Source organism: Schistocerca cancellata, chromosome 1, assembly GCF_023864275.1.
Source record: "Schistocerca cancellata isolate TAMUIC-IGC-003103 chromosome 1, iqSchCanc2.1, whole genome shotgun sequence".
NCBI classification, from domain to species: domain Eukaryota; kingdom Metazoa; phylum Arthropoda; class Insecta; order Orthoptera; family Acrididae; genus Schistocerca; species Schistocerca cancellata.
In genome coordinates, this window is record NC_064626.1 from 1239422218 (window position 1) to 1239447073 (window position 24856).

The 24856-nt window shown below is 36.8% G+C and overlaps 1 protein-coding gene across 1 annotated transcript in view; it reads left to right on the top strand.

The window, feature by feature from the left end:
- LOC126143035 (protein sax-3-like) overlaps nucleotides 1–24278 on the top strand; it is a 149841-nt gene extending 125563 nt beyond the window's left edge. The window contains exons 15-17 of the mRNA XM_049915297.1: nucleotides 299–440; nucleotides 9920–10044; nucleotides 22822–24278. Of these exons, the coding sequence (XP_049771254.1) occupies nucleotides 299–440; nucleotides 9920–10044; nucleotides 22822–23226 (672 nt within the window). The 3' untranslated portion in view covers nucleotides 23227–24278. The remainder of the gene's footprint in view (nucleotides 1–298; nucleotides 441–9919; nucleotides 10045–22821) is intronic.
- The last annotated feature ends 578 nt before the right edge of the window (nucleotides 24279–24856 follow it).

Here is a 24856-nt window from a genome sequence, read left to right on the forward strand (position 1 = left end):
GAGATGCTATGTTTTGCTTTCTGGCAGTACTTTCACTGGGTACAGACATAATGACATTTGTCAATAGTTCTAGGTCTTCCTTTGAAAAATCCCAGCAAGGCTACAAGAGAAACTATAAACAATGTTGAGTAACAGCAACTAATCACCTTTAGCTGACTGAAGTCTGGTGCTTAAGCCTAAGACACAAATTTTTTAACACAGTAATGAATACTAACAAATTATACACATCTTTATACACTTTTAACATAGTATGTTTCCTTTCTATGCTTCACAATGTTTTTTTCCTATGTAATTTCAGGGCTGGCATCCAACTTGTCACCCAGTAGATACGGATGAAACGGCCTATCCACAGAATTCCAATGGCTTCTTTGGAAGAAATGTATATTCTGATTCATATTTTTTTAGTGCACAGTGTGCAAATGGATATGCACTTCACACAGGTGAAAAATTAATGTTAAATCAACTTTACTTCTTTCTGTAGTGAAAATAAAAAGTTTTTGTTGTTTACCTTATACTCAATGTTCAAATGCAATGTGGATGCACCAAAAAGAGATGATTTTCTGTATTAGCCTCAAAATTTGCCTCAGTTTTTTTATGTGCTTGCTAACAGACTATTTCACTTCAGAATTTATAGTGTAGTGTAATATTTTTATTAATTACACAATAAAATATTAAAATCAAGAATATAAGAAGTGCAGACACATATAAGACAAACTATATACTACACAGCCAAGCAGAAGTGGAAACACTGATTGTGATCATAGATCAATGGAAGACTAATGTAATGTAGAAGATGGACTGTGTAAGAAGTGTATCAAAACAGTGAAAACTGGTGTTACTTTTAACCAATGCAATAAAAAGTTTCATTTTCGATGCAGCAAAGTAGATCCTTTAGTGAGGGATGACAAAAAACTGGCTCTGGACTGGAAATGTAGTGAGTGCAAACCTAAATTTTTGCCATCTCTGATCAGTAGCAGTGGAGAAACAGCTAATGAGTGCCACAGATTGCCTGCAGAGAAAGCTGGGTCACTTTTAGACAGCAAGAAGGATAACAGCAGACGCGTAAGAAATTTACTCATCAGTTATTCTCAAGACAGTGTAGCCAAAGGTGTTCAGTCATCACAGCATAAATACAGTTTTCCAAAGAAAATGCACAAGCTAGCAGAATAAGGAAGTCTTGCTCCTTCACCAGTGTTACCCAATTCTTCACTCCAAGATTTAGGTGGTGAAAAATCTGCCAGAACAGACAAAATAGTACATAATGAGGCATCCAACGAAGTTCCAAACTGAAATGTGAAAATGTTGAGAAAAACAGAAAACCTCATAATTTATGCTGATACCCATGGAAAAGGATTCTTGGTTTCACTTAGTGAAAAAGTAAACTCTGATTATTCTGTGTTTGCTAAGGTCAAACCTGGTGCTCTGTTTAAGTCTGTTGTAGAAAACTTAACCATTGAAACAAAGTAAAAACTTAACCATTGAAACAAAGAAACTGAACAAAGATGTATTGTGATCAAATGGGGCACCAACGACACATACAAAAATGAAAGCAAATCCACACTGCAAAATTACAGGAAGTTATTGCCAAATTGCACCACTCCAATGTTTTGATAACTAACCTACCGGTACAGTACAATCTTCCAGAGTTGTCTTGTGTAAATTGGGAAATAGAGGCTCACAATACAGAGCTACAGACATCATGTAAAAAATTCAGCTATGTACACTTGTTAGATGTCAGCAAACTGAACGGGGATGAACACTCACAGTATGGATTTCACATGAACATGAAAGATAAATTAAGATTAGTGAACGAAATAAAAAGTCTCTGTACCCTGATTTGCAAGAAGAAAGAACCAGTCGCCCTACATTACAGTCATGATGCTTTTTTAGAGAAGAGAAATACTACAGCAGTGTTTCAGAAACAAAAACTACAATAAAAAATAAGATGACATCTACAAATAGGTATCCATCTGTGTTAAAAGAAAATAATGTAGAATAACTAGAACTGACAAGTATAGTAAATGCACTGGATAATTCTGGAGTAGACTTATTAACAGCTTGCAATGAAAGAAGCCTAATGTTCTTTGATGTAAATGTACAGACCCTAAAAAACAAATTTCTGGAACACCAATACTGGTTGGAAAATTTAATCTGTAGCATGTTCATGATAAATGAACACTGGTTATCATGTAGAGAACTAGTGTTAAGTATATCAATTGGCCATGAATTGGTTACAGGCTACAACAGGACAAATATGAAACTTTGTGGTGTGTATATCTATATTAATAAAACTCTAAAACTACACTATGAAATTATAGATGTACGTGTACATTGTGTAGAATCTAACTTTGGAGTTGCAGTAGTACTATTTCCAAAATTGGAAACTACAGCAATGTCTGTATATCACCCTCTCAATCACAATGATGATTTGTTTCTAGAAAGTCTTCAGAAACTTATAATCATGTTTCTTAAGAATAAAATTTGCAGAGTTTTAATATCTGGTGGCATTTACATAGACACTAGGATTATAGTAGAACTGTAAGTAATTACTCAAAATACTAAGGTCACTAAATTTTTGCTGTATAAATGACAAGCCCACTAGACTGAATGCACGTTTGGAATTTAAAGTTCACTAACCAGCTAGGGGAAGAGCAAAACTTCGAAATTTCTGCTACACAACTGACAAATTTAAATGTAATTGTTATTTGCATGTATAGAAGCCCAGATGGAAACGTAACTACTTTCATTGAAAATCTTGAGAAGGCACTTAACAGTATAAAAATAGTTAGTAAAACAACCATCATATGTGGTGACTAATATAGATTTCAACAAGAACTCAAAAGACAGATTAAACCTTGAGGCCTTATTAAAAACCTACAATATACATACAACTATCAAATCCCCCACCAGAGTCACCAAATCGTCAAGCAGTGCTATAGATCAGATACTAATAAATACAGATAAATATTTATACAAATCTGGAAATATGAATACAGGTTTCAGTGATCATTATGCACAGTTTATTGAATTCCCAGTAGAGACTGCAAGAAATACTGAACAACAAATGACAAGAAAAGGTAGAAATTTTAGCAAGCACAACCTAGAACACTTCAGGCACTTACTGAAAAAAGAAACATGGAATGATATAGACAACTATGAGGACACATGTAAAAAGTTTGACATGTTCATGGAAATATTCTCCCATTATTTCAATATTTCCTTTCCAGTTAAAAACCAAACATTAAAAACTAAAAAAAGAAATGTTACATGGCTGACGAAAGGCATTAAAATATCATGTGCTGAAAAGAGGAGACTTTATGAAATCTCAAAAACACAAAATGTTACAGAAGAATTTCTGGTGCATTTCAAGAATTATAAGAGAGTGCTTCACAAAATCATAAAAGAATCTAAAAAAACAACAAATGATCACCATATAAAAATGGCCAGGAACAAAATGAAAGCCATGTGGAAGATAGTCAGAGAACAAGTAGGAAATGAGACCTCCCAAAATGTAAATCTCCAGGTAATCCAAAATGGCAAAAAAATTACAAATCCAGAAGAAGTAGCCAATGCTTTTAATACATACTTTGCAAATATTAGTGAAAAATTACTATCTGACATAAAATCTTCAAATAAAAATCCTGCTACAACACCATCAAATCAAAATAGAAACTGCAACTCCCTATTTCTTACTCCAACCAACCCTAAGGAAATTATACTATCAATTAGAGAGTTAAAAACAAAATTTTCAACAGGTGTGGATGAGATTCCAGATTATGTCATTAAAAATGTGGGGGACGTCATTGCAATACCATTAGCCCACATTTTCAACAGTTCATTAACAAATGGAGTCTTTCCTTCCTGCTTAAAGACAGTGAAATTGAAACCACTGTTCAAAAAGGGTAAGAAAGAAGACTTAGCCAATTATAGACCTATTGCCTTGCTATCTACATTTTCGAAAATACTAGAAAAAAATTTTCATAAGAGGTTGCTAGATTTTCTAGAAAAGTGCAAAATATTATCCACAACCCAACATGGCTTCCGGAAAGGCCGATCAACATAAACAGCAATATATGAATTTCTGGGTGAAGTACTCGAAAAAATTGATAGTGGACAAAAAGTAACTGGCATATGCCTTGATCTGTCTAAGGCTTTTGACATCATAGACCACACTCTATTGCTGCAGAAGCTTGAAAGAATTGGTATCAGAGGTATGCCTAACAGCTGGCTTAGATCATATCTTACTGACCGCAAGCAAGTAGTAGAAATACATTTTCACAAAGAAAATAAATCAACAAGACACTATTCTGATTATAAAGCAGTAAAATATGGAGTACCGCAGGACTCGGTACTGGGCCCCATCCTATTTTTTATATATATAAATGACCTAACATCAACCAACCAGTACCATAGCACTATCCAGTTTGCAGATGACACAAGCATATTAGTCAGCAGGAAGACTGCAGAGATACTACAGACAAGACTGTCTGAGGCATTAACAAATGTTGTAAACTGGTTCAACCAAAACAAACTAATAATAAATAAAAGTAAAACAGTAGCATTAAATTTTCATAACGTCAAGAGAAACATTGAAGAGGATATAAGAATTCAGATGTCAGACACGGATATTGCAAGTGTGCCTAATACAAAATTTCTGGGGGTCTGGCTACAGGATAATCTTAGATGGGAAACTCACATTGACAACATATTAAAGAAGCTAAGTACCATGTGTTATTTAATGAGAGTGCTAGAAAACTGCTGTCATAAGGACTGTCTAATGACAGTTTACTATTCTAATATACATTCTGTCCTAAAATTTGGGATCACTTTTTGGAGTAACTCACCATCCTGCCTAAAACTCTTCAGGATGCAAAAAAAAATAGTGAGAATCATGGTTGGAATAAAAAGGAACAAACCATGTAGACCATTATTTAAAAGGATGGGGATTCTTCCCCTTCCATGTATTTTCCTATTTGAAAGTGCAATGTTTATAAAGAAATATACAATAACAAATCCTAGTATCCTCCCCAGAAATGAAAATGTTCATCACCATAATAAAAGACAGAAAACTGACTTTCATGTACTCCATACAAAAACCAGTTTGTGCCAAAAAGGAACATTACACCATGGAAAAATTATTTACAATAAATTGCCAAGAGAAATTAAAGTAAAGACTGATGTAAAAAATTTTAGCGCACAGAGGCTTTCAGACAGTCGTTCTTCCCGCGAACCATACGCGAGTGGAACAGGAAAGGGAGGTAATGACAGTGGCACGTAAAGTGCCCTCCGCCACACACCGTTGGGTGGCTTGCGGAGTATAAATGTAGATGTAGATGTAGATTAGAAGAATATCTGTTGACACATTGCTTTTATAGTGTGGAAGAGTTCCTCCAAAATCCTCGAAAGCCTAAGTGATGATTATGCAAATACTGTAACCATTAATATTGGCCTATAAATACATTCAGATGTAATTCTCAAGTTTCTAATGGGGTTCAAGTATAAGTTGTACACCGACTTGCCCATATATGAAGTAAAATTCTGTGAATGTAATTCTCTAGTGTACATGTCAATTCATATTCAGTTGTAAACTTCAAGTTTCTAATGTGGTTTAATTACCACTTACACATTGACTTGCCCAGTATATGAAGTGCTGTAAAATTTTGTGAACATAATTTTCTAGTTTCTAAAGTGTTTTAATTGTAAGATATACTTTGACCTGTCCAATATCTGATGTACTGTACATGTAAGATTTACTGGACCAATAAATACAATACAATACAATACGATAATATTATCTGTAATTTTCACACAAGTGAATGTCAATTCAATACAATCAAATTAGGTATTTCTGACAATGAAGGATTGTGGCTAAGAATTCCCCTAGATCATGAAAAAGATAGGTGCCAGGAAATAATATTCAGACCTATTAATGAACAGAAGCTAAACACTCTAAAATATAGATTAACATTAATATACTGGAATGAAATACTTACTCATGATATGGATGTTATTGAGTCAGTCAAAAGGTTTAGAAGTGGTAACTGATATCTATGAAGAAGGTATGCCCTAGATGTTATAAGAAAGATTATAAGCATAACAAGCATTCTAAGCCAGGAAGTTTAAAACACTGGTATACACCACAATTAAATAACTTAAAAATCTCGATGCTCCTGTATTACGACAGATCACAACACAATAAAGCAGATAGAGATAAATCCAAGATTTTAAAAAAGCACTACAGAACTGCAATCAAAACAGCAAAATGCAAGGCCAATGATGGCTACATTCTTGGCTCTTCAAATGAAGGTAAAGCAGCAAGGGAAGTTACCAGAACTGAAATAAATTGTCAAAAGAAAGATTGCAGCATTCCAGTTCCTCCTGATACACTAAATAAATACTTTGCCGATCCTATAACAGAAAATATGACACAGAAAAGTAAATAATGGAAGCAGTACTCACTGAATATTAGAGATGCTGAATTGTTGATAGGCACATAAACAAAACTGAGGATATTGCAAGCTTTTGGACAAATCCTATTACAGAGCTATAGCGTGCAAATACACACACATATTACCTTCAATTATATGTTGTACCAGCTGACTATATTGTTCTGCTACTTGTGAAAAAATTGTACTTGTGGGAAAAAAAAAACGATTTTCAAGGGGTGTACATCATGAAATTATAGAGCACTTATTTATGTAAGTTTTGTTAGAAATAACCTGACATGGTTGATGTCTGCTTATTTTGTCCCAGGAAAAGGAATGGTAGAGTTTACTCCTCCAAGATAATTAAAAACAGATCACAAGGTCAGATTTCTCTAGGATTGGACAGTTAATTTTGAAAAGAACCACCCCAGAGCTTGCCATAATTGATTTAGGGCAACCATAAAAATTCAGTCTGTCTGGGATTTTGAAATCCCTCCCCCTGAGTGCAATTTCTTGGTAGAAATGACCAAAACTTTTTATCTTTTCTACAGTGCCCTTAGAGACATACTAGCTAATGACAAAACAACTGAAATAACAGTAACAATGTCTGCAAACTTTTGCAGTGAGAAATTATTCATTCAATAACTGAGAGAAGAGACAGAAGAAAACAAAATCTACATTTCCAATGTTAGTGCTAAACCATGGATATGCAGACAGCAAAACCTAGAAGAAATAGATTTCATTTGCCACAACCTTCCCACAGCAATCAAAATTACATAAAAGCATTTCAGTTTAAAAGAATTAAGATTTACGACAGAATGTTAAGGCATACAAGAGAGAACAAACACTTGTTGTACTTTGAGCCTTCCAGAGATGCAATGGAGTTGATAAAATGAGAAAGAAAAGCAGTAAGATGAAGTAACGAAGAAACTATGTAACAGAGTTTAACAGCCATCAACAGTGAGGTCCTTAGAAATGAAGTACAGTGCCAGGAAACAAAAGATAGGTGTATGTGCATTCTTATAAGATAAGCTGTTCTCAAACAGTGCACAGAGTTAGAAGATGTGAAGATGGAGAGAAAAAGTAGCGTATGGGCAAGTATATGTTGAAAAAGCTGTCATATGAAAACTTATACAAATTATATAGCAGGAAACGAGATTTAGTGTCATGTTTATAATACCTAGTTCACTCTGTATTATGAAATATGGTGTCTGATAACATATATGAAATTCATAGTAAAAATTCTGACTGAATGCAAACAATAACCGAGAGGACCTAACATACCATATTTACTCAAGTACAAGATGATCCTGAATGTAAGATTACCCTCTCCTTTAAAAAGGCTTCTTGAGAAAAATTTGTTTTACATGTATTCTGACTAATCATAATTACAAACAGTTGTATTGGCATAAATTATCTGCCTGAGAAGTTAGCGTTATAACTATCCAGAGCTTATGCTGTTTACTGATCGTATGCGTTAATTTTTATCTTCACAACAATTTTTGTTTAGGCCTACTACAACTGTCACCTGTGTTATCAGTATTTTTAATCATTACACTATAATCATCATTGTCATGATCATTCTAACAGCACAGCTGTGAACTGTATATCTCCATTGTCACAAATATTTGGTTTTTTCTTCCAAATATGTTCTAATTTCTAAAGTGGTTGTTATGGTGCGACTGAGAAAACAGGTGTTTTTTCCAAATGCACAGCGGATTTTGCTTCTATACTGATGGGAGAATGTTGCAGTCTGTCTTGCTGTCAAACATATCATCTGCCCACCAGTCTCTCATTAGCTGCATTGAACTGGCAACTGACACACCCCTTTTTATTCCCAGCATACCTCACAGTGAGCATCGACAACATTGCTGCAAGTAATGTCTAAGTACGCTACTGGCACCTATCTAGACATTTACCATCTCCTGCAGAACTGAGTATTTGCCAAGTTTTAAAGTCAATTTGATTCCAACTACAAACTGCAGTTTAAATGTTCATAAAAATTCAATGTATCCTCTGTATATTCCCACTGCTGGCAGCATGGCAAAATTTGCTGTCCACTCACTGTTCCATTCCCTACATTAATCTTAGTTTTCAGCCAAGCTGGTGTCACTGTTCCCCCTCCAACCGTTCCAAGGTGCTGTGCTCGAATACATGTGAAACATGGACTGCAATATCTTCTATAGTGCAGGTTGTATGTAAAAAAAGCAATTAATACATAAATAAAAGATTGCAATCACAATTCAGTCCTATTCTAGTACTTTCACTTGTTCCACAATCTAGTGACGCCTGTTCGTATTTTATCCATAATGGGTCTTGCTGCTGTAATTTAATCTCCTGATACCAATTATAGCCAGTAAATATGGTTTATTTCATTTTTTAGATCATTTTTTAGACATTTAACTCTGAATTAATTCTCTTTCTTGTTTCATCTGAATGTCACCATCTTTTTCTAAAGCTGATTAAAAGCTGGTAAAGCTTTTACCCGGTACTCTAGAAAACAGCAACCAAATTTGTCATTTACAGCCCATCTGGTAAAACATTATAGTCTCTCATAACCAAATAAAATATTGACTTGGGCCCAGAATCAAGTCTTTTTTGAAGGACAACATTATTACATTTGAATGTTACCTTTATTTAAAAAGTAGCATAAATATTTATACTTGGTATCCATACATTATGACAACATTTATTCCAAACCTGCTTAAATACAACAAGAGTTTTTAATATGATAGAATTTTCAAATTTTAAACAGAGCAATAGACTATTGTAGTGGCTTGTTTACAGTTTTTCACTTATCCCTTGCACTAGCGCCTCACAAGTCAAATGTTATGTGATTGATTGGGCAAAGTTGATATTGTATCGAATGCTTTGGTGTACGGGGAAATCTTGAGCCCGTTCAAATGTGAGTATTACTTGCCCATCCTTACCCTTCTGACATCTTCAAAATAAATTTGTAAGTGATGACAATAGCCAAAGTTTCATCTGTAAATGGAAGGTGACCCCTATATTAATCAATTAAACAATGTAAAAATATTGATCTCTAAGCAATAGTTTAATCTGCAAATATAAAACGACCTTGAATTTTTTGAATGATGAATTTGCTGGGGGGGGGGGGGGGGGGGGAGACAAAAAAGTGCTTACAATCAAGTAAAAACAGTAACTTGTATTAAAGATGATGTGGTGACCGATGAAGAGTGAAAATGTACATAAAAAAAGAAGCAATTAATGTTGAGCAACCAAACATTTATTCTTCTGAGCAGAGAGGAAACTGTAAAATTCACATTTCTTTTTTATGTACCTGTCCTCTAATCATAATTTCATATTTAAAGTGGGTAGAGGTCTGTCCTCTCAATCATTATTTTAAAAATTCTATTATTTCATGCTTATTGAAAAATGTGGTACCTGTTCTTGCACTAGAAAGAACTTCAGGTCATTTACTTGCTCTTTTGAATTTTCATCTTTTTTCAAATTAGTGCTCTTTTATTGAGCAGGACTGCCGAGCACACACAACAACGTTACAGGAAGAAAGGCAATGTCAGAAATGGGTCCAAGTAATGGTCCCACTCCATCACCTACGCCAACAAGTACACTTCGAAGGATACATCGGAGATCACAGGTAAGCATGGATCATTAGAACATGATCCCAGTCTGTTTGAAAGTAGTTAATTTCATTAATAGCCAAATTTTTATGAGATAATACCATCACAGTTCTTGAGTGTGCTGCCACATTCTGTTCCGTGCTTACCACATTTTGGAAGCATGGATGCATACTTTTTCTGCATCATCAGAGGTCACCTCTGGTTGGATAAAATTGCTGATAGCATTTTTATTTATTATTTACAATTAAAGTGGAATAATACTTAAAGCAAAATATATTTGAAACACACACACAAGTGAGCGCGTGCATGCGTGCGCCCACACACGCCCACACACACACACACACACACACACACACACACACATTTTCATCTTTTTTCAAATGTGTTATTTTGCTTCCAAGATAGCAGAATTCCTTAACTTGAACTGCTACATTGTCCCAAATTTTGATTTTAAATTCATTGTTACTCTCATTTCTGCTGCTCCTCATTACTGTACATTTGTCTTCCTTTGGTTTACTATCAAGCCATATTTAGTGCTCATAAGATTGTTCATGTCATTCAACAGGCACTGTACAATTCTTCCTTATTTTTACTGATGATGGCAGTGTCATCAACACATAGGAAGCCAGAATGTTTACACACATCATCAAGCATTTTCTAACTGCCAGCATGCTGGCTTATACTTCTTGTTGTCATGCTGCATCAGTTACTTTAACATAGTCACTATTGTTAAAATTACAGCTGTTATTATCATAAACTGTAGCTTGTTATGCAGAGTAGCAGCATATAATATTCATTACTAACTCCATTCACAATGTAAATGTTATTGTATTACAGTTCAAAGAAAAACGATTGGATCTGCTGCAGTGGCATGATGAAAGATTGAATCTGAACTGCCTCAGAAAGAACGTAACCAAATTTCACCTTTAGTGTAACAGAATCTAGTTATAGCCTTCTAGCAAGACTAAAATAGTAGCAAAAATGCTCCCAGACATTATTATTTACATGGCTTGTATAAGGATCTAGTTCAAAATAAATAATAAGCTGTAACTTGACACATTGTAAGGCAATAGTTCAAGGTGTAAAGACAGTATGACAAATAGCTCCCTAGTAATTTGAATACCTTCTTCTGGCAGACCTTGTACTTCCATCCCGCAAATAATAATAATAATAATAATAATAATAATAATAATAATAATAATAATAAACCTTTTACATTCAGTATAATGTGAATAAAAAACTTGTCGGAGATAATGAAAGGAATTCCTGAGTTATCTCAACTATGAACAAACAATTCTGTCATAGAGCATAGCAAATAATTTATTAAGCAACAAAACACTTTTGAGGAGCACAGATACATATACACTTAATACACGTTGAAGAAGCCATCAATACATCTCGAAAAAGTTCATACTCAGTCATTTCACTGGAGTTAATTGATTAGTCAATATTGTGGTCACCAAAGGGACTCCCCTCACTTAAAAAGCTTTAGATACTACACAGCTTGAATTGATGGCATATTGTGCCTCATCTGACTTATATCCTCCCCAAGGACTTTGGGGGAGGTGACCTACCCATGCCTGTGGCCGGGCCGTTTCTCAACAGAGGTGGAAACAGCAGGAGCTGTAGTGAACACCTGGGCATAAGTTGGCACACTGGGAGGGAGTGTGTTGGAGTTTCAGAGAGTGAAGCCACCTCACCCCTCCTTTACTGTGCACATGATAGCCTGGTGCACCAGGAATCTCTGGGAATTTGCATTTTATTTGTCTGCCAGTGCAAGTGAATAGTGGTGTAGCAGGTGGTGGGACAGGGGTGTCTGCATCCCCCAATAAGGGTGTCACTTGAGACAAAGTTCAGAGGGGCATTGCGACAGAGGTTAGTGGCACAGTAGTTCATTTTGGGGAGGAATAACGAAGGCAAGTTTGTGACTTTCTATTGATACTGTCTCAGTGGCTCTTCCCTTGTGGATGATGAGTGTTAGGTCCCCTCAAGAGCACTCTGTATGGACCAGAGTATGGGGAAGTGAGAGGTGGCTGACCATCATGCAGCCATACACGTGTTGATGTGAGTAGTTCTTTGAAGATGAACTGATCACATTGACCATAGCATTGTTAGTTGCATGGGTGTAGACAACTGATGCATTGTTCCAATTTTTTAAGGAAGTTCAGCTGGTCTCCAGGTGTCCGTGCTGGTGAAGGCATGATGGGGTCACCCAGTACCTGCAGTTGTTCACTGAAGACTGGTTGTGCTGAAGAGCAGAACAAATCCTCTTTTAGTGCTGTCTAGGGGCCAAACAACACCCAGAGCAGCGTATCAGTCCATGACTCTTTGTGGCACATGGTGATAGATTTGAGTAACTGATGCATGCATTCAACCACACCATTGCTACCAAGGTGACAGCTCATGGTATGAAGGTGATGGATACCATACAAGTTGAGTAGGTAGTTGAAAAGTGTTGAATCAAACTGATGGCTGCAGTCGATTGTGAGGGTGAGAGGAATGCCATGGTGAGAAAAGTGGCAACAGATTTAGCGGTGATGATAGTGAGAGGTGTGGCCTCAGGCCACCTGGTGTAACAAACAAAAATTGTTAGGAGCTACAGTTGTCCATCAATGCATGGTAGTGGGCCAACCAGATTGAAATGGATGTGGACACAGCATGCCATTGGTAGAGGGAAGTCCTGAGTAGTGGCATGCACATGCCATGAGATTTTCTTTCGCCTGACATGCAAGGCAGAAACGGGTCAATGTGTGACTGTTCATTCTGACCCCAGACTAGATGACCTTGCTCATCACCAATTTGACCATTGCCTCAATACTGGGATGTGACATGTTGTGGATTGTGTTGAGTTTTTGTGGGATGAGCAAATGTAATCGGTTGCCATCACTTTCACACCATATTTCATTTGAAGAGCCATCAAGCAGTACACACGCCAGGCAAACTGAAGCAGAGTTTGCATGGTGGACATACTGTTGAATGAAGGTGTCTGTGCACTGGCTATCTGCAATCTTTGTCCAGCACATCATAGTAACACTTGTCACCGATCATTAGAGGCAATCAGCAACAGTGTCATCTTTGCCCTTGATATGGTGAATGATGGTTGTAAATTGAGCCCCGAAGTCTGCATATCTGGCTTGACGTGGTGAGGCATGTTCCATTAGCCACTTGAGAATGGATGTGAGAGGCATTTAATCAGTAAACACTGCAAAGTTTTATCTTCTAGTATAGGCTGGAAATGTTTGATGGCAAGGTACATGGCCAGCAGTTCTCATTTGATGTCACCCAATTTTGTTTGTGCTTCTTTCAGATGCCTGCAGAAGAATGCTCCAGGTTGCCACGAACCATGTACTTGTCGTAAGGGTACACCACCTCTACCTGAATAATTTCAATAAACAGCTCAATTGGTGCCTCAGGCTTTGGATGTGCGAGCATTGTAGCCTCAGATAGTGCTGTTTTTGATTTTTGAATGCTGTCGCTGCTTCTGCATTTCATGGGACCTTCCTGTTGTTGGAGATATTTTTGCCCAAGAGGAGTCAATCAAGAGGGTGTTGTGTCACTGGTACATTCTGTAGATAACAATGATAATAATTTATCATTCCAATGAATCGTCAGAGTTCACTGTATGTTGTGTGGTGTGGCGTATCTTGAATGACAGAAACCTTTTCCTGCAGTGGAGCTAAGCCAGGATGGGAAACTTCATAGCCCAAAAAGGAAACTTAAGGTTTGGTGAACACACACTTCTCAGGATTGATGGCAATACCACAATCCTCAAAACACTGAAAGAGCTGACAAAGATGTTGAAAATAATCTTTCAGGGATTTGGAGAAGATCAAAATGTCATCAACATAGCAGAAGACAAATGAGGGATCATGCAAAACACCATGTATAAATCACTGCATGTTTTTGTGGTGTTACATAATCTATAGGGCATAAAGCTGTGCTGGTATAGTCCAAACAGTGTTATGATGGCCATTTTTTGATAGCCAGCCACTGTGGCCGAGCGGATCTAGGTGCTTCAGTAGGAAACCGCACTGCTGCTATGGTCGCAGGTTCGAATCCTGCCTCGGGCATGGATGTGTGTGCCGTCCTTAGGTTGGTTAGGTTTAAGAAGTTCTAAGTCTAGGGGGCTGATGACCTCAGATGTTAAGTCCCATGGTGCTTGAGCCATTTGAGCCATTTTTTGATATCCTCTTTGGCCATAGGAATTTAGGACAATGCCTTAACAGAATCAATGACACTGGATACACATGCATCACAAAATGTGCAGCTGAAGTCGGCAGTATTGGGGACTGGGTAATAGTCCGGTAAGGTATGAGTTATTAGAATGTGGTAGTAGCCACATAGCCTCCATTCACCATCTTTCTTTTTTGTCATCTGGAGTGGTGACAGCCAGTCACTGTCTGACCCAGTCAAAATGCCCTCTGTTAACATTTTGTTCATTAGCAGTTGTGCTGCTTTGAATTTATCTGGAGGTACGTGACATGCATGGGAGAAGATGGGCTGTCCAGGAGTTGTTTTGAAGTGATGCTGTGTGGTGTGTAAACATTTTTTACATGTTGTGGTGGGGTCTGTCAGAGTGGGAAATTCATGCAATAATTGAGCACCAATAGTTTCACTGAAGGTGGCTTAGAGTTACCGTATTTACTCGAATCTAAGCCTCACTCGAATCTAAGCCGCACCTGAAAAATGAGACTCGAAATAAAGGGAAAAAAAATCCCAAATCTAAGCCGCACCTGAAATTTGAGACTCGAAATTCGAGGGGAGATAAAAGTTTTAGGCCGCACCTCCAAATCAAAACAAAGTTGGTCCATTGTAATATGAGACACAATTTAGGTCGAATGAATGACGATACAGCTACAGTAGTTTGGTTCGAATCGAAAGCTTAGAAGTTAAGCTTTACCAGGTAGCCATTGCTATGCGTCAGGCACTCCGTCCGTATTTATACGGATACCCTTCCTTTTTCATGTGCTTCGTCTGGTTTGAATCGATTGCTTATTTTGCTTTGATCTGATAAGTGCCATTTTCTATGTTATAGGTGTTTACGTCAGTCACTCGAAGCTGAAAATGCATTACTATACTGTGTCATGCATTGTTTGTCGCATTCTGATAGTGCGTGTTTACGGCCTGTCGCTGCTTGCGGCATGGCTTGCTTTTGTGCGCGCTACCGCCGCCTACAATTTAAAAAAGAGAGGAATCGTCTCATTAGCGAAACAATGGCAAGAGACTGCTATTTGTTGTTACTTACACTGCTGCTTTCTTTGATAATGATCAACAAGAACCAAATAATAGACTGCGTATGATAGAACATGTTCTGAACGAGAGTTTGGCGAAAATTTTTCTCCGTTTGAAAATCTTTGCGGCCGCTTCTTTAGTACATCAAATTCTGCACAGAAATTAGTCATCTTAGATTTAAAAATCTAGTCAGTTGCCGTGCTTCATTTCTGACTGTATCACTATTAGGCATAAGAGTAATACGAATATAAACATGACACGATATGTATATTCTTCCGTGTTTGCTGTTGTCTCACTCTAGTTTAGTAGTTTATTTGGCAGACAGGATTTAAATGAGATAGAAGCAAACATGAAAGAATACGTGGCAAAATGTTTATATTCGTATTATTCTTATGGTGAAGAGAATACTGCATGTGATTCACATTTCATCAGTTTCCTATTAGCAAACATCTCTTCTCACAGGTAGGAAAAAATTCAGAACGTAGAGTTGGCCATATTGACAAAAATCCCAGTATTACTAGTCGGATTTTTGTAGTACATTGAAATTCGAAGATGAACAATACGGAATTTGTATTTACTTCGTTGTATTATGTATGAAAAAGCAGTGGTCAAAACTCGGGCGGAGAAAAAAAGCTCGTCTTCGAATTTTTTTTAAAAATTTTATTTACAGACGCAGAGATTTTGGCGCCAGTATTTGTCTTTGTGCCTACAAAGGATGCCTGTGTAGCGCTACATATATTCGATGGCAGAAGTTAGTTGTGGCGGCACCTATCAACATTTTTCGGACTTCCGCTTGCTTTGCACTCGATTCTAAGCCGCAGGCGGTTTTTTGGATTACAAAAACCGGAAAAAAAGTGCGGCTTAGATTCGAGTAAATACGGTAATTGCCTGTCATTGATACAGTACAGGAAGGAACAGGTTGCTTCTCATGTTCCGCACATGTGTGCAATCCGCATTTATTGCAGTATGGTGTGGAGATCTTCATGCGAACCAAAGTGAGCTCAGCACACTCATCATGAACTGGTGTGGGCAATGTGAGTGGTGGGAGATTATCAGTGTGCACTATCACTAAACACCTACTGACTAAGTCCGGCATCACCTTGAAAAAATAGGAAATCAGTTCGAATGATTGGACCACTAACCTTAGCAATAATGAACTCCCACAATGGGCAGAAGGAAGGGCAGAAATTTAATGTAATTTTGTGTTCACTATACATGTTGATGTGGATATCGTTTGCTGCAGTCAATGTCTGGGGGTGTGGCTGAAGATGGTTCAGAGCACAGATGCTACGGCAAAACATTAATTTCCATGCCAGAGTCAGCTGGAAATTTGTAACCAGTGTTCCTGTTCTTGTTTAACAGCCTGTTGGAGTCTTGTAGTGCTGCAGTTGTCATGTTGCTGCAGTGTAGGGCACTGATTGTGGTTGGGCATGTTTCATTTGGATGACAAGCAGGAATGCCCACTAATGCTCATCACTCACATTTGGGTATGCACAGGGTGTAGAACTTTTTTTGCATTAGCACCAAACTTTTCGTGGAACCAACATCAAGTGGAAGAGTCACTTGTGTTACTGGTGAAATTTGGCTTTACGCATATAGAAATTTGTTGGGGGTTGTGAACTGACATTGAATTTCAGCACAGATATGACTTTCTTCTTGTATACATGTTGTGGTGCAGCATGCGTCAGAGCTAGCTTTGTCTGTTATAGTCGTGCATGTTATAGGGCCACTAGTCATCACATTGTAGGATAAGCGCAGTCGAGGGTGTCTCTCAGATGCACATGATAACTGATCACAACAAACACAGTCTTCAAAATAAGTAGCCATAGTGTCCACCTTATCAGCTAAATTTGTGAGTGGCAGATTAGTTTGAGCAGCTAACACAGATTGTAACTTTGCCGGAAGCTTGTTGAGCCATATACGGTGTAAAGCAGTCTCAATTAACAGGTCTTTGTATGCAAATGAACGTAATTTACACAGCAGTTCTGAAGGCTTCAAATGCACACAGGTTTGGGATGAGCACAAGTTTTTAAAACTTTCAAAGAGTGGTAGAGAATAATGTTCAATTAGAGCCTGTGGCAGGTTGGCATATGATTGTTCACGTAGCACATGCGCCACATTTTTGATGTGATCAGAGTCTACACTAATTCATGTTGGTCAAAGTCATGGTGCACTCCGTGTTTGTAAAATATTTCTTCCACTTGAATAAACCACAATTAACTGCTTGTTGATTGATCGAGGTGGTGCAGTGGTTAGCACACTGGACTCACATTCGGGAGGCTGACAGTTCAAATGCGCCATCCTGATTGTTTCCCATGAATTCCCTAAATCACTTCAGGAAAATGCTGAGATAATTCCTTTGAAAGGGCACAGCTGGTTTCCTTCCCCATCCTTCCCTAATCTGATGGGACCAATGATCTTGCTGTTTGGTCCCCTCCATCAAATCAACCAACCAATCAACAACTGTTTGTTGACTAAAATGACGGCAGTTTTGCATTACCAATGTTTGGTGGAGATGAAGCATATGCAGGTCCAGATTGGCATAATTACTTATTTGCTCAGCTGTGGCCAAAGTAGAAGCCATTGGTGTAGAAACTGGTGTCTGTTCCTGCTCGATTGATGTTGGAAATGGCTCTGAAGTAAGATGCAACAGTGATGGATCTGACTCAATTGACATCAGTCTATCCATGTTCAAGTCAGGGTCACCAATATTAGAGATAATGAAAGTAATTTTTGAGTTATGTCAACTATGAATGAACAACTCTGTCATAGAGCACAGCAAATAATTTATTAAGCATCAAAACACTTATGAGGAGCACAGATACCTATACACTCAACTCACCCTGAAGAAGTTTGTACACAGCCATTTCACTGGAGTTAATTGATTAGCCAATATTGTAGTCACCACAGACTATATTTGCTGAATAATTAAATGTATTTTAATGTGACCCTTCCACAGCCAACTGCAGGAATGGTTTTTATGAAAAATCTATTAATTTCTTCCCTGCCTCTTATTCACATACTTAGCATCAGTGATCATTTTCCCTTATGCAAAATACATAAATTTTACTGGATAAAATATGCAAATGCCAATAACACACTCCATAAGCAGCTGAATTGTCGTGGACAGAAAATGCTCGTATTGCCACAACAAATGGAATAGTTCAGTGTACTCAATGACTGGGATATCACCAGACCTTACACTGGCAGTCAGACTGACTGGAAGTACAGATTGGAAAAGATGTACTTTGTAAGTGCATGTCATTGTTACCAGAACTTGGCTGCCCAACATATAGGAGATTGTATCTTTGTGACCATGCAAACACCGGGTTCCACATATGCTACCTCACAATGTGTGTATGACTGACACCTTCAGAGTCAGCTGCCAGGGATAACAACATGATGAGGCCTGAGGTCACCACTGACTGTTATGGGTCGTAGCCACAGATATGCAGCACAAAATGTTGTAAATCACTTAAAAATCCAATGTCGTCACCAGTCACCATTGAACAGTGCTGCAGTCTACAACCATCTCCCTCCATAAAGGATACAGAAGGTGTAACCCCAATGCGTTCTTCCACTCACCACGCCACAGGGCACAGAATATTTTTTTTTTACATGGGACCACCCCACAGATGCTCAAAATCTGAAAAAAAGACCATTATGATGTGTGAATAAATGAACTGCACTTATTAGTGATGTTACATGTTGTTACTAGTTGATGACAGAATAAAAGTACAGTATACTGAAAAACTCATGAGGCAGTGTGTGCCACTGACCAGCTAGGCACTGTTTGCACAGGTGGCGGAGGTATTAAAATGTGGAGGATGTTTACAGTGGATGAAATGAAGTACATGATACATCTGTCATTATCTATCATCAGTGAATGATGCAGAAACCTACTGCCAAATCACCTGCACTTAGTAGTAATAGTAGTAGTAGCAGCAGTAGTAGTAGTTTTATTCCTCTGTCAATCTCTTTTACAAAGATATTAGTCATGTCTTGGTATTACAATCTAAGAACAACAAAATTAAAGTATTTCACATATATGGACATTTACAGAGTTACAGATCTAGTATGACAAGGAAAGGCTACGTAGTTGAGTGTGGCCTTATAGTAAGAACCATCCCGTCATTTACCTGAAATAATGTAGGGTCACCACGGAAAACCTAAATCAGGACAATTGGAGGAAAACTGGAGCCTCCACCCTCCTGAATAAAAGGCAATTCTGTTTAAAACAGTGCTACTTCATTCAGTTTACCTCTAGTGTATGATACTGTTTTGCAAATAAGTTATTTAACAATGGAAACAGCTAATGTTACATTGTTCATTCATTTCTCACTCCCAGTCACTGGACACCCTACACAGATTATACACACACATATATTGTTTCTTGAGACTACACACACTATCAGCTGATGTCAGGACCATTTTGTGCACTGCAACTTCCCATTTGCTAATCTGGAAAACTGAGTCGGCATGTCTCTACAACAAGACAGATGTTGAGCTCAGAAAGAGGATATGGAGGGCATTGCATAGGTTTGTGAGTAAGTTGGAGAAAAGGAGAAAAAAATATAGTGTGGAAGTTTTATGCGGAATGTTAAGTGTTTCGTTATCATTATTATTATTTATTTGTGTCACATTTTTTACCAAACCCCTACTCTGTGTTATCTAATCCTTCAATATATAGACTGTATTGTTTAACAGGTACATTTTAACTGCCTTTCTAAATAAATTTGTTTTAACAGTTTCTTCAATCTCTTTTGATAATGTGTTGTACTGTTTTATTTCTTGGTAGAAAATGCTGTTTTTAGTTTTATGTTTATTCTTTCTTGGTAAATGTAAGTTCATTCTAGATTTTGTTCCATGGTCATGGTCAGAGTTCTTTGTGCAGTAATCATCAATGTTATTTTTTGTGATCAACTGATTGGTAAATGTATTTACATGGTGCTATCAGAATCCCCAGTGTTTTGAACAGATCTTTATAGTGAGCTTGGCCATTATTTTTTGTTATTGTTCTAATGGCCCTTTTCTGCAGTTTGAAAATTGTGTTCATATTTTGTGCATTTGTTTCCCAAAAATAATGCCATAGTTAAAAATTGAGTGCACGTATGACTATTTTGTAACAAAAAGACATTGGCTATTATACAATGATGGTGAGACTCTAAGGACATAATATGCTGATGATATTTTGTTTGCAAGTACCATGTCTCTGTGTGTTCACATCACTCAGATGAGAATCAGTATTCATGCCTAGAAATTTTGCATTTGTTACACAATCTATTGAGGTGGCATATACATTTAATTTAACAGTTTGCTATGTGCTGTTCATATGTACACTCTGTTTTTGACTATGCCATTATTTCTGGGGAACAAATACACAAAATGTGAACATAGTTTTCAAACTGCAGAAAAGGACCAAAGAATTATAACCAAAAATAGTAGCTGAGCTCACTATGTAGATCTGTTTGAAGTACTGAGGATCCCTACCTGGAGTTTCCATTGTTTAATTTAACAGTGTCATTTTCCCTCTTCAAACTTAAATTCATTGCATTTGTCTTCTTTATGTTCAATGACACTTTATTGCTTATTGACTGATTGCAAACGTCATTGAGAGTTTCACCTGTTTTCTCTGCAATGAGTTCTCTTATTTATTTATATAACTGATGATGGTAAAAATAGAGAGGATATAAAATGTAGACTGGCAATGGCAAGGAAAGCGTTTCTGAAGAAGAGAAATTTGTTAACATCAAGTATAGATTTAAGTGTCAGGAAGTCGTTTCTGAAAGTATTTGTATGGAGTGTAGCAATGTATGGAAGTGAAACATGGTTGATAAATAGTTTGGACAAGAAGAGAATAGAAGCTTTCGAAATGTGATGCTACAGAAGAATGCTGAAGATTAGATGGGTAGATCACATAACTAATGAGGAGGTATTGAATAGAATTGGGGAGAAGAGGAGTTTGTGGCACAACTTGACAAGAAGAAGGGATAAGTTGGTAGGACATGTTCTGAGGCATCAAGGGATCACAAATTTAGCATTGGAGGGCAGCGTGGAGGGTAAAAATCGTAGAGGGAGACCAAGAGATGAATACACTAAGCAGATTCAGAAGGATGTAGGTTGTAGCAGTTACTCAGAGATGAAGAAGCTTGCACAGGATAGAGTAGCATGGAGAGCTGCATCAAACCAGTCTCAGGACTGAAGACCACAACAACAACATTTTCTCAGTGACTAACATCAGCAGAAAGAATTTTACCCCATGACGAACTACATTGGGAAATTCACTTATGTTCATCACTAACACTATTGGTCCTAAAATGCTACTTGAAAATCTCCTATATTAATGTATTTTGGTTCTGATAAGTGGTTTACTGAAAGTTTAGACTTATTTGAGGTATGTGTTATTTCTACTCTGCTAGGTATTAACGGAACCGGTCGTTAGGTACCCTTCTTGTTCCTACTGCTTCTAGCTTATTTAATAAAATCTTATGGCCAACAGTATCAAAGGCATTAGAGAGATATAGAAATATGCCTCTAACACATTCATCTTTACCAAGAACATTAAGTACCACTTTTGTGAATTCTACTATGACTGATTCCATATTTCTGCTACTTTGGAAACCAAACTGCAACTTCACTTAAAAGGTTGTATTTATTCAAGTAATTCATTAAGATGTCTTTCACAATTTATTCTACTATTTTTGAAGATAGTGACAGCAGAGGTACAAATTCTCTAGAAATTTTCTGATGTGGAGGATTCATTTATTATAAGCATTATTATATACTCATTCATATAGTTTGATAGGTGCTGTGGATCATTTATTACTACTTCCCCCTCCTTGATCAGTATGTTATTAGGCCTTTGTTTGTCTCTCTCACCATTTCCTTTTTGATGACATTCAGACTGTTTTGCTTTTATTCTCTACATTGTATATTATTTTGTCATTAAATTACTTTTTTGCAGCAGTCAGAACCTTCCTATAAATCTTTTTGCAGCTATAAATTTAAAAACTCTGGCTCATTATGACTCTTTTTCATTAAATTGAGATACTTAAGGGTTTGGAAGGACTTTTTAATACCAAGTGTTATGCATTTGTTTTTGTGAGACATTGAGTGCATCATGGACACTACTGACTGAAATATATGCGGCTTGGTCGCAGTTCCAACCAGTCTCTGTGAGTTGTGGCTGGTATTTGAGCAGTCACAAATTTGGATGCCTCTCCAGTTCATACAGTGTCTTACGAAGCCCTTTGCACTTGTTTTATTTTGCCCTTAAAAATTTCTATGTTTGTTTTAATATGGTACTATGTGGTCATGATTAGTGTTGTTATTGTTGCTGATGATGATAATGATGATTTTGTATATATGTACCATACTATTGCACTCTTATTAACATTTAATTTTTCTTAATTTGTATGCATAACTACTTCTAATGTATTTGACAGAGTATCAATATGTAATTCAGTGACATTACCAGCATAGCTTCAAATACTCAGGAAAATTCAGTTTTTTGTATCACCAGTTATTCATATATTCAGTAAATTTATTTCTTTAAATTTTAGAAGTCCATTCCAAGACCTGAGCATCAAGAATATGCGAATCAAGCTCAGAGCAATGGTCTAAGGGAAAGTCAGTGCTTTTCTGAACCACCTCCAGATGTCATCACACCTCCTTCACAACAAACAAACAATAGCAACCAGATGCAGCCATCATGGAAAGGACACACAACGTGTGGGGTGAAGCCAATGTTGTTATTAACTTCAGTGCCCAACACAGACCCATACAAGGGGTCACAAATAATTAAAGACTTGCCACATGCAACAAATAATTATAATGCTCACAGTCTGTCCAGCTTTGCGGTGCCTTATCCTGCCTATGCACCAGTCACTAGGCATGGACAGTATCAATCAGTGTATCACCAGTCATCTCAAAGTGAACCTGGAAATCACAACAGTCATGGCACATAAACTACTATGTCATACTGTATCTGTTTTGTAAAGCATGTTCAAACTATGTCAGCTCAGTGACTGATAATCATTTAAAAGGACAATGTATAGTTTTCCATTTAAATGAGGTGTACGTCATTTGATAAGAAGAAACCTGACTTTTTATGAGATCTGTACATACTCCCAGTTAATAAATTTATTTTTACCATTGAATCCTTACCATTGTATAATTCAAAATACTATGATGATGCTGAGAGAGAACAAGCAGTATCTGGTATTGAAAGTATTAAGACAACTATATGTACTGTAAATGTCATGATCTGTTGAACTTTTAGAGAACTGAACTAAGCAAGAACATATTAATACTGCTCTCTTTATGAACTGACTAAACCTAATGTCTGTTCCCCTCCATTATGTTTCAAGTCAAATATCATAACAACATCAAATTCTTTCAGCCATAGCACTTCTACAATTGTCTAACTGTGATAAATGTGTTATTATTGCTGTTGTTACCCTTTTTATACTCATGGACTATATGTATGCTACAAGAGATTTATTTCCTTTATTGCTTCTTATTCCAGCTTACATGTTGTGAATTGGTAACAGTAATAAATAAATGGACAATGTCACTATCAGGATCAAAAATTTTTGAATGTAGATAAGTGTATACATCATAAATTAATGCATTTTCAGCTTGAAGGTCACACTAACATTTTTTTTTCCTTGTATGTAAAAATATGAAGACAGAATTCATGACTTTAGTGAGGTCTTATGTGTTATAAAAGTTATTGTGAAGACTGGCAGGCAGGCAGCATAAATAAAGGACAAATGAGAATATATCTAATAACTGCATTTCTTTCTGAATACTGAGTTGTTTCTTGACAGAGTTGCATGATAATCAGTAACTCAGTGTTAGTACAATTTTCAAGCAGACCTATTTGTGGCAAATAATATTTAGTTAGAAAATTTCATTTGAGATGATGTCCCTAGCATACATTATCCTTCAGATCACAAATCCCTGTAGAAAAAATAAGAAAGAATAATACAAACACACACACACACACACACACACAAGTTGTTGAGAAATGAAGAGTTTACAATTGTGATATTCAAGGATTTGGCTTTAGAGACTTATACAGAATTACCCAGTAAGTTAAGAAAAATGGACTGTCAGTTGTACATTACCAATGTCTGATCAGAAAAAGTTTTGAAAACCAAAAGATGTAATTAAACTGTGACCACTTACTTCCAGCTGCTTGTGAAAATCTTTATCTTCTGCCATAACTAGTGTTGAGTAAATCTCCAAATTATCTTCTGGGGCAAGCTATTTATTCAACTGTCATGTCCCATAGATTGCATCACGAAGGAGAACCTTAAGGAATGTGGAACAAATCAGGTACACAGCAACACAGTTAAAACAGATATTAGAAACAGCACCTATAATTAATTATCCATAATATGTGATAGAGTGATACAGCACAGTAAAAGGTGTACACATTGGTCTAAAAACTTGAAAAATAAAACATAAATGATAGAAATAAGTTTCTTTGATGTTGCCTCTACCTGTCGGTTGTTTTCATGAAGGAAAGGATCCTCAAATGAAACTTTAATGAACTAAGGTAAAGGTATTTTTAGCACACTGTGTGCAGCT